Here is a 10,819-nt window from a genome sequence, read left to right on the forward strand (position 1 = left end):
AAATATATCCAGTAACTATAATTAAAGAAAAGACAAACATTAGTACTCTAAGCAGTCTTCATATGTAGGATGAGTACTCCTTTGTAGAAAGTACATGTTTTAACACTGTAAAATAAATGCAAAAGGCTGACATATAACTTCGTAAAAAAGGCACAAAATTGATATTTACTTCCATTTGACATTCCTTCAGTGTAGTGATTACAGAAAATCAATCGTCACAATTTATCCAGCTAAATCTCCATAACTGTGTACTGTATGCTCAACTTCATGAAAATGAATTATTTCAGACCAGCTCTGTAGTGCCTGTAATGCCTCAAGATCATGTGGCCATGTTGTGTGATGTGGTAAATGACCACATCAGTTACACCCAGAAATATGCACCTTCAAAGTGTGAACTGCTTCACCCCATTTTTTCAAAACTTATAAGCAAATAGAGAAAATCTCTTTGTTTCAGCTCCAGTGTAATTTAAACCAATAGCCAGGTCTCTGCCAGTTTTCACTACAAATGCTCTTATAAATCATGATTCTTTTACTGAGGTACATCATAACACTGAAATGAAGATTTGGAAAGAAACTGAAAATTAATAAACTGGAAGTGACATTTTTAAATAATTAGACACATCATGCTTCACAGTGGAAGAAGTGACATAAAACCTCATTCACAGCCACATCTCAGCGCCCTAGGAAATGCCAGTTCTAAAGTCAAAGGAAATCATATCACTATGGGTAATTTGGATGACAAATAGTGAGTTCTGATTTGTTAGCACAAGGCCACTGGAGGTTATTGGCACAAAGGAAACCTTTAGGAACTGTACAGCATCTTAAGTGATCATAACTTTTCTTAACTAAGCTGGATCACATATTACCAACACAAATTAACAGCCTCCTGATCAGACTCCTGGTTTGACTTCCTGGTCAATCCCAAAGTGTGAACCACAACAGTAACTGTTAAACAGTCAATAGATTTTCATGGGACATGGGATTATGTCAAACTAAGGGGCTTTGACTGGATAGCCAGTGTGTCCCCCTAGTGGTAATCAAATTTTTTTTAGAATTGTGGCAGAGAAGATAAAGTTTGTGAAAATAGCTTTTACCGAGTAAAATTTAAGTACAGTAGTTGTTGAAAATAGGGCTGTGAGTTGAGGCATTATTTTAGGATACATACACCAGAAAACCACATGCAATTGTTTGCAGTGAAAACAAAAAGACAAAATCTAAAAGAAAACAAAACGACATAAAAAGCAGCAAATTAGTAGTTAAATTATGTAATGCAAGATAAGGCTCAGAAAATTGACCACTTCAGTCATGCCACTGCATAAGTTTTTTTGTAACTGGTGAGAGCCTGCAAAGTCAGGACTATTTCCATCTTCAAGCCATTTTTAGTGAAGTCCAGCTTGCCACAAAAGCCCTATAAGGAAGAGCTACCATTGCACAGTGGGAGAGACAGCCATATAAACACAGGTCCACTCAAAAATGTATATGTATTCACACAAACAAAGTTGAATTTTAAGAATAAAGAGGAAGTTTGTCTCTGATAACTGTATCACTCCTCATCTTGTGTGACTGAAATGTTGTCACACAAATGTGCAGTCACATGTTTCACACTTCCCATTCTTAGCGCTGTCTGTTCAGGTTCTGTAGCCCATCTCCTGGGTTTAGATGCATCACAAAGTTTACGTTGCTACATCCAGTTTGGTGTTTTACTAATAAGACGACAACAAGAAAAGTGTTGACACCTCCTAGACAGCTGTGGCACAAACATCCCTCCTGTTCTAACAGTGGTGATGGGAGCGGTGAGAAGGCCGCAGGTCCGCAATACGTTGGCGTAAATGGGACATAAATTCAAACATAGTGGCGGCCAGAGACTGGTGGATGAGGTAGCGAGGCAGACGGCCCTGATGAGACAAAAAGGCAAAAAATAAAGTTAAATTGTCATTTGGTCCGAACTCTTAATAAATTATTTTCCTATAATTCATTCGCTAATGCTGATTTATATTCTATTCTATCATAATTGCCCACCAAGACCCTAAACCCTCATATTTAGCTATTCAGAGATTATTTTTCTGCATCTTCGATTTGTAGTGTATTATTTGTAGCAACAATCTCTTCTCCTAATACAGACAATTCAAGTTTTACTAATTTTAAAATGACTAACCCCATCTTATCCTGAATATCAAAACAGTTACAGAGTAACACTTGCAGCATGCATGTTCTCACCTTCAAGTCTGTGTTTAGAATCCAAATGAAAGTACAGACGGATGGATTACTGCTGGATTTGAGGACCACAAACCCTCCTGGACCGTTCTCTCCTCTGAGACAAGTAGTAAAGGTATTGGGGAAGACAAAGAAGTAAAAAATAAATAAGTAAATTAAACTAATACACCGGCACTTTTATTATATATATGTTGTAATTTACTGGATTAAAGACAAGTGGCCCAGCTAGAGGCGTGGTCTGACCTGACGTAGCGCCCGCATGGTAGTTTGGCTTCATGGTCAGTTGCCATGCCAGCAGACAGGTAGCAGTCTCGTTTGCGTTCCACCCGCCGAACATTTACAAAGTCCCTAAAGGAAGATAAATCACCCAGTCACTAAACTGACTGTATTTTAGAGCTATGGCTGGTGTAAGATAACAAAATCCAGACACTACAAATATGAATTAACAATATATTAAAGCTTGCTATATGTTCCGCTGATGTACCTTGCAGACACAACTCCACCTGCCGCTCCGGCAGAGACGTCATATGATATCAGAGTGTTGTCGTCAACCCTCTGAAGAACCTGAGAAGAGAGGCAGAAGTCACTGTTTAGAACAGTTCGATCTGAACAATGAAGTGTCGTCAAAAGTAAATGGATATCCAAGTTGTCACCTGACAGGCAGAAACAGTTCTGTTCCACTGGACCATCTTCTCTGGTTGCAGAATTACTTCTTGATACACAAGCTCAGCTGGACACTGCATAAAGGCCTAAAGAAAACAAATAACACACACATAAAAACGCACCTAACCTTTGACCTTTGACCCCTTTGTTGAGTTTGTATTGGTGATTACTAGGTCAATACACTGGTTCACTCAGAGCTGCTGTATTGGATTGCATTAGATTGTACAGGTGTACCGAATAAAGTGGAAAGTGAGTGTATGTCACTATTAGACAGACAGTCCTTTGTAGAAGAGATTAGCGTGCCAAGTCAAAGCACAAATTGGAAGTTTAGTGGTTGTGACGTAAGGTCATGCGACAGTGGTGTTCTTTACTTATAGCCAAACAATAGCTTTTACTTCTGTCGATTGCATTTAGGATACAAAAATCATAAAAGTATCATAAGTATCATAAACCTACGTTAGTCATGGAGCTTACGCAATAGTCAAAAACCCAGTGCACAGCAGCTGTTTCACTAATTTTGTCATAGAATGTTGTAGAAGCCACTTACTCACCCTCGTGATTGTTATGTGTTAAAAGTGTCTACTTTTTTACAAAAATAAAAAAAGACTTCGGAAAATTACCAAAACAAGTCTATAGGCCTTTTGATTAATAATTTAAAGTGTGTATAAAAGTATAATAAATCTCCTCTGACTGTGATGAGGCCTAGTTGATGTAAACCCTTGGAAAGCTGAGTGCCTTAAACAGCCCACAGTTATGGACTTTCATGTAAATATCAAGTAACCTCTGTGAGAGATCATACAGACACAATAAAAGGAACTCTGTGACTCCAACTCCTCTGAAGTTACTGCGACAGCACCAGGAAGTCTATTTAATATGCGAGTTAATTCAAATACATAACTGCCTATCAGCTACAAAGCTTAGTTACTGCAGTACAGCACAGTGTTAAAAAGGACTACGAAATCCTTAGACTCTTTAATCTGACAACTACAATAATGGAATATGGGAGATTAGTCTAATTACATTAAATGTCAGTTAAGGTAATTAGTATAGGACATGTCTAGAAATTATGATTAACTGCTGTCCTCTGAATCCCGACATGACACCTTTAGTAGGTTACAACTATAATGTATGTTTTATATACACAACACACAAAAGACTGATGTACCTTGAGAATGAAAGTCTTTCCATGGAAGGGAATCTCCAGGGTGTAGACAGAGTCTCCCATTTCCTGACATGAAACAATAGAGTTGGTGTCACAAAGTTTTCACATTCAGTTCAAGGAAGACTGATGTAAAATAATTTACTCACTAAAAATTCTCAAATGTGTGTCTGGTTATTAGACATAAACAACATTCACTTTCAATTTTTTATAAGCCGTGATACAGAACAAACCAGTTGAACTACAAATAAATTGAAACCATCCCTGCAGTGAACAATGTGGTATGGCTACAGGTGAGTTTCGATAGGTGTTTCCAAATTGCTGACATATCTGGTTTAACTAAGTTATAAGTCAATACAATACTTTAATGGCTCTTCTACTGTCCAACTTTGTCTTCCATTTCTTCTCCCCAAAAAACTATTTTGTCAACATTTTGTCTACACTTGCTATACAACATAAGCAGCATGTCAGCAGTGCAGCTTCAGTCCTTTGTCGGTGTCTCAAGTTACGTTTTGGACATTTTGTTTCTGTAGCTGTAAACTGAAAATAAAATAAATAAATAATAATAAATAAATAACCTAAAAAATCTATTCAGGTTATGTTTACACCCCTAAAGCACTAAAGAAATGTAAACTGTTGTGTTTTACAGTGAAACAATTAAAACCAAAGTGTAAATTCATCAGACATGCGTGAAACTGAAAAGAACAGTGTTGACTTTAGCCAGGCTGGAGTTTGGTTACCAAAAGTGGTCCTTATATTTTCATTTACATCTGGTATTAAAATGTGACCGGTTTCTGATATGAGGGTTAAAAAAAAAATAATAGTAAAAAATAAATAAATAAAGAAATACACGTTAGAGTCCAAAATAAGGTCAGGTGAAATCGAATCAGCTAAAACATATTTGGAGGTGATGGACCTCCCACTATGAATCACCTTAGCCATGACCCATGGGTGATGGCATTAGCATGGTACAGATCACATGTTATTAGCAGAAGTAAATAAGGCTGAAGGTGCCTGCTGAAATGTCTTTGAACCTGCATCCCAATATTAATAAATCAAATATTCTGAAGCTAGTTAAATAAAAGTTAAAAATAACAAATATTTCACACTTACATTGTTCTTTTCAAATTTCCAGTTATCCTCCTGTGCTAGGATCTGTTCAACCACTGACATGGCCTCACAACCCTGTCTGACATACTCCTTCTCCTGGAATGAGAGATATGAAGATAAAAGTTTGCTTAAAAAAACAAAAACAAACAGTTTGCAGTAGCGGAGTACAATAAATTCAGAAATTTAAGTACCTGAGCAGTGACAGCTCGTCGCCCAAGACCCTCCTCATCCAGATCCTCTTCAGAGCCTGCACAATACAAGTTTGTACCTCATATGCACAAACACAGCGCAAAGAAAAAACCCTCTACTGCAAAGTGAACTTAAGGCTGATTAAACTAATGCAGAAAGATAAGCATACGTCACCTGCGACAGATTCAGGTGGAGAATAGAACTGTCCATCTGAAACAGCACGGGGGTAGAGCACGGGGGCACGCTCACAGGCTGCCTTTACTGCCGCTAGGTAGGCTGGGTCAAGAGGTAAATTTGGTAAAAAAAGGGAGTAAACTTTTGACATGTTGCATCCAAATTTTTTTTACATTTTCTCTTACCCCTTTCATCATTGGCCTCCTGTGTGAGCACCTTGAAATCAAAGAACCAGGTCTCCAGCCACGCCAGCACAAAGGATGTGATTGGTAGCACATAGCTAAAGGCATTCCGGGACATAAGCTGTGTTGAGACAGATACCAAGTCATGTAATGGTGCCACATTTTAAATGGTTATAAGTGCTAGTTACTTTCCAAAAAGGAGGTAGATATATTTTACACTTGCTTACTTCACAATGGTTGAATAAGACAAGTTAATTGAGCTAAATAAATACACTTGACATAAAAGACATGAAACCAAACTGAAAGAAAAAGCCAAATGAGAACATGTCTTCGATTCTCTGTGGGGCATGGAACAGTAAATACAAAACAAAACTGACTGAAAATCTCCAAAGATCTAATTTGGTCACAGCAGATTACTGGCAGAAATGCAGAAGTGAATAAGACGAAGTGGTTTTAACTAATACGTCTGCACCACAAACTAGCACACACACACACACACACACACACAAACTCACATCAGATTTTATGACTTTTGGAACAAGGAAGACGCTGGTCACTAGAGTGGTTATCTGTGGAACAAAAAAGGTTTTGATTGCTTTTTTAGATCATGGACAGCAGGGAAACACTACATTTCACAATATTTTAATCACACTATTTAGCTCACTTACTGCAACAACCCACCAATGCTTCAACCGAAAAGCAGCATAACCCAGTTGTAGACACAGGAAACGAAATACTGCAAGAAGCTGTGACAAGAAGGAAGAAGCAAAAAAGACAATAGCAGGCATTTAATTTTGTCACATGTTGCAGTCAGCTTATTCTTTTCTTGGGTCAATAAATGGAGATCTGACCAACTTTAATAACTCAACTCATTCAGATACTAAATACATATCACAGCTGGTCAATGAGGGTGAAAACTGTGCAAGTATGATCAGGATTTCACACTATTAAAATGCCCTTATTCTACAATGACACAAAATGAAATGTACAAAGGCTTGATTTGACCCACTTACAAAGATGTCGAAAAAGGAAGATTGGAACGTATATAAGACAACCTCATTATATAAACTGGTCCAGAAGCTGCTGGAGATCTATAGTAGAAGAGAGCAGAGTCCACATCAGTTTCAGACTTAACTGTGGCTGCCGGGGCAAAAAGAGACTAAACGGAACAAAATCAATTTCTCTGAAACCCCAAATCTTGTGATTGTTAAAACTCACATTCAGCTCAATAATCCATAGAAGTGTGACGAAGAGCAGGTCAAAGGTCACAAAGAGGCAGAATGTGCGACGGACATCAGAAATGGCTTTACGCTCTGAGGGTGTTACAAATGGGTACGGAGTAGGGAGGGACATTGATGTGGAATAGGAAGCGTTGAGGGAGGCGATGGCAGGGAGGCTGCTCCCAAGCTCCCCATATTCTCCACTCTGCATTCCTGCGGTGAGACAGGAAACTCCCCCTGCAACCAGTCAAATAAATACTGTATGTTTAGTATCACTGGTCTTCTGTATCGAGTTAACATGGGGAGAATGCATTCAATGGCTGCAAATCACCGAATATAATGTCAAGCCACCTTTTACTTGAAAGTCGGGACATAATCCTAAATTATAGTACAATTTCCAACACACACAATAAACACTAAAACAGGAAGAATAAGGTCAATGAGATCAGATTTCGGGTTACGTTTGCATCTCCTTACATTGAAACTGCATGTAGGGGGATGTAAACTTACTCTAACCTCTAATCATTGTACAATAACAATGTACATTTAGGTGGTACTGGTCAAGAAGAGTATGTAAAATAGTTATAGTAAAATAATACAAATTTAAAAAGTGTAAAGGTTTGCTTCCCCTTGATAAACAATTTCAATTTAATTTATAACTCATTTCTGATAAAGATAAACAACTCCGTTTTACACTTTTTAACATTTCAAAATAAGGGGGGGAACTAACTTTTGCACATGACTGCATGTGGGTAGTGGTGAAGAGTTGGGTGGCTGGTTGGTTTTATTTTGACTGACTAGAACCAAAGATCACAATGATTTACATCTCCTTATGTATGAGCTCCTAAGGTTTGAAATTTGTAAAGTGCAGTAATAACAACAAAGGTTTAAAGTGATTTTAGCATAGGTTTAAAACAATTTCTGCATTTTGATGCTAATATGCATAAATAATATGTTTTCTATGTCGATTATTATTATTATTATTTTGTCCTTTCGGCTTATCCCATGAGTTCAGGGTCAGCAGATCATTGTCCGCATGTTGATTTGGCTCAGTTGTTATTCCGGATGCCCTTCCTGATGCAACCCTCCCCAATTTCTACCGGGCTTGGACCAGCACTGCACAGCTGGGGATGGAAATGGACTGTTAGGGGTTCAGTGTCTTGCCCAGAGACACTTCGACATATAGCCGGGACGGGGGATTAAACCACTGACCCTGTGGGGGACCCGAGGGCAACTGTCTTTACCAACTTAACTATTGTAGTTAGGAAAACCTGGCGTTAAACTCTATACTCAACTGTGTGTCAATAAACTTCTTTGTGCTGCCAGATGAAAATTGACCCAAGGCAACAATATGCTACCTTATAAACACTCAGATCTCCAGAAAGTGTACAGTTTGAAAAATCTATTTAACTCTAAATATGATATACTATTTGAACATTTATTGACATCAAAGTTGTGGTAGAAACAAAAAAGTAACACGTAGTAACGTGAGAAAGGAAACTCCCCCTGCAACCAGTCAAATAAATACTGTATGTTTAGTATCACTGGTCTTCTGTATCGAGTTAATATGGGGAGAATGCATTCAATCGCTGCAAATCGTCGAATATTATGTCAAACCACTTTATACCTTAAAGTCAGGATATAATCCTAAATTATAGTATAATTTCCACGTTTGGTTCGCACGTTCGCACGTTTGTTTATGCAAAATCCGACCCCTTGGTAATGCTAATGTTTAACTTTAGCGATTAGCTATAACATATTTAAAGCTCTGAAGGTCTGATTAAATTTAGTTTCAGAGATAAGTGATTCAGACATCACGACTGACGTTACCCCTCACACCTGTCAAAAACAAACTAACGTTAATAGTGTTTAGCCCACACATCAGAAAAGCTAGTGAGCGAAGTTACTGCTGTCAACCAAGTATTTCACAAACAGAACGAAAGCAATCTCCAGGCTCGCCGATTACACTCGAGTCAACTCCTGTAAATAAAAACTGTTCAAACGGAAAAGCTAACAAACAACTATCAAACTAGCCACTGTTGGTAGCCCCTAGTGTTAGCTCACGCCGGCTAACTTACCTTAGTTTCTCAGCAAGTTAGCTGCTCTAATTACGTAGTCAATTAACTACGAAGGCTGTAAAAATAAAATACCATAGAAATATCCTTAACTCCGCAATTACTTAGCTAATGAAATTCCACACTTAGAGCATCGAACTCACCCAATTTAGCGCATCAGCCTGGTAGCAAGTCTTCTTCCGGACTGACCTTACAAAGAACTACAGCGTCAAGATGAATCACTGCCCAAACTCATCGCGCTAGAAATCACGTGACAACCACTGTAGCGCGTTTCTACAATTGTGTGCGAATTAAGCGTTTTATTTTGAAATTTTATTTTTATTTTTGTCATTACCGAATGTCGTTGTTACGCTAAGTCTGACTTGAATTATCGTTCATTGGAAGTGACAATAGTCGTCAGTACTCAGTGCCCTCCAGTGGCCAAAGTGTGTAACTGTACCTCTATACACCTTTGTTTGTTTAAAAGAAACAAAAGTAACCAACTAAATGCTCTTTGATCTTGATCTTCTTCATTCATTTATGTTTTGTGCATTATGGGGAACTTTTGTCATTTGACACACTATGACTACAGTACCACGTTAGACGCTATAATATATTCAGACATGAATACCAAGACTAAAGTGAGCTCTACCTCCGTCAGTCAATTGAAGAGAGTTAGCTACAATGCACTTCCGGTTTTGTAAGAAAATAACGTTTCGATAAATGTCTAAATTAATAACAGATCACTTGGAGGAGGTTTTCATCATAAGGAGTTTAGATTATGTCATCTGAGGAGTTTTGGAAAAGCAGGTTGACCGTGATTACAAACTCCATAGTGTGATACACAAATTTCATAATCTGAACTGGAGGTTCCTCCAAGTGATGTCACGCAGAGGAGTTTTTCAGCTAGAAGTACAGACATATTTTAATTGTAGCTAAGTCAGTGGAAAGTTTAAAGGCATGTACTACCCAAACGAGAACCAAAAGAAGCAAGTTCAATATTAACAAAGGCATCCTTTAAGGTCTTCTTAAATACTTATTTCATCTTCATCCTGTAGGCAAATTATTTTGTTAGGTGAAAGAAGCTCTGCAAACAAGCAGCCAATCAGAGACAGAGGGGATAGCACATTTTACCCAAAAGCTTTGTTTTGCTTCATGTTTTCCAGTAAAAATGTGTGCGCAGCAATTGAAGCTATTCATAACATTTATGCAGAAATCTGTCTGAAATAAATACAATTCTGTTAGAAACCTCTGAATTAGCAGGCACAATATGACTGCTTCAATATTTCCCTATTAAATTGATTCAAAACATCAATTTTTCTTCACAACATTAGTTGCAAAGAATATGAAAGTAGCCATCAGGCACTGGCCATCATTGACCTACTTTAGAAATAAAATCTGGTCAAGCCCAGCAGTCCAAAGACGAAGGAACAAACAAATGAACAAACAATTTAATAATGAATGAAATAAAGAGATGTTTGGCCTAACATTTAAGGTATTAATGACGTAACTATTGCATCAAAATAAAAAACAAATAGAAATTATTTATAATTTATTTATAATTTAATCAATAATGTATATATTTTAATATTTTTAAAATAGTTTTCACTTCATCAGTGTTCTGAGTTAAGCTCATGTCACATTTTTAATAATATTCTTGTGAAGATGTATTTTATGAGATAATACAAATTTTACTGTTAGCAGAAAGCTGTTGTGAATACATGTCCACAATGACAAAGATAAATCTGATTCTTTTATGGTAAAAATATTTTTAATTATATTTTTTTATATTCAGTGTAACTAAAAAATATTTTATGAATTGAATCACTCCTGTGTCTCAATAGAAATTTGTAA

General features: G+C 37.3%; 1 protein-coding gene across 3 annotated transcripts; it reads right to left on the reverse strand.

The window, feature by feature from the left end:
• Positions 1-9,279, reverse strand: stard3 (StAR related lipid transfer domain containing 3). Of its 3 annotated transcripts, none has more exons than XM_067477738.1 (15): positions 9,130-9,279; positions 6,910-7,148; positions 6,705-6,782; positions 6,360-6,437; positions 6,207-6,260; positions 5,695-5,812; positions 5,510-5,611; positions 5,338-5,393; positions 5,150-5,242; positions 4,043-4,105; positions 2,868-2,963; positions 2,699-2,778; positions 2,458-2,562; positions 2,218-2,311; positions 1-1,895 (listed from the first exon to the last, which is right to left on the reverse strand). In XM_067477738.1, exons 2-15 carry the CDS (start codon positions 7,120-7,122, stop codon positions 1,773-1,775), a joined length of 1,353 nt encoding a protein of 450 aa, XP_067333839.1. In that variant the 5' UTR covers positions 7,123-7,148; positions 9,130-9,279; the 3' UTR covers positions 1-1,772. The 3 variants fall into 3 exon arrangements, with proteins under 3 accessions (XP_067333839.1, XP_067333840.1, XP_067333841.1); XM_067477739.1 differs by lacking the exon at positions 9,130-9,279 and adding an exon at positions 8,990-9,129; XM_067477740.1 differs by lacking the exon at positions 6,705-6,782.
• Positions 9,280-10,819: the final 1,540 nt, after the last annotated feature.

This window comes from Channa argus, chromosome 15 (genome assembly GCF_033026475.1).
Source record: "Channa argus isolate prfri chromosome 15, Channa argus male v1.0, whole genome shotgun sequence".
Lineage (NCBI taxonomy): Eukaryota > Metazoa > Chordata > Actinopteri > Anabantiformes > Channidae > Channa > Channa argus.

Excerpts from the sequence above, each read along its gene's own strand:
- stard3 (XM_067477738.1), bottom strand. The coding sequence starts at position 7,122 with ATGCAGAGTGGAGAATATGGGGAGCTTGGGAGCAGCCTCCCTGCCATC. Across the intron at positions 2,964-4,042 it reads GAAAGACTTTCATTCTCAAG|GCCTTTATGCAGTGTCCAGC; the intron begins GTACATCAGTCT and ends TGTTTTCTTTAG. Across the intron at positions 1,896-2,217 it reads TTCTAAACACAGACTTGAAG|GGCCGTCTGCCTCGCTACCT; the intron begins GTGAGAACATGC and ends TTGTCTCATCAG.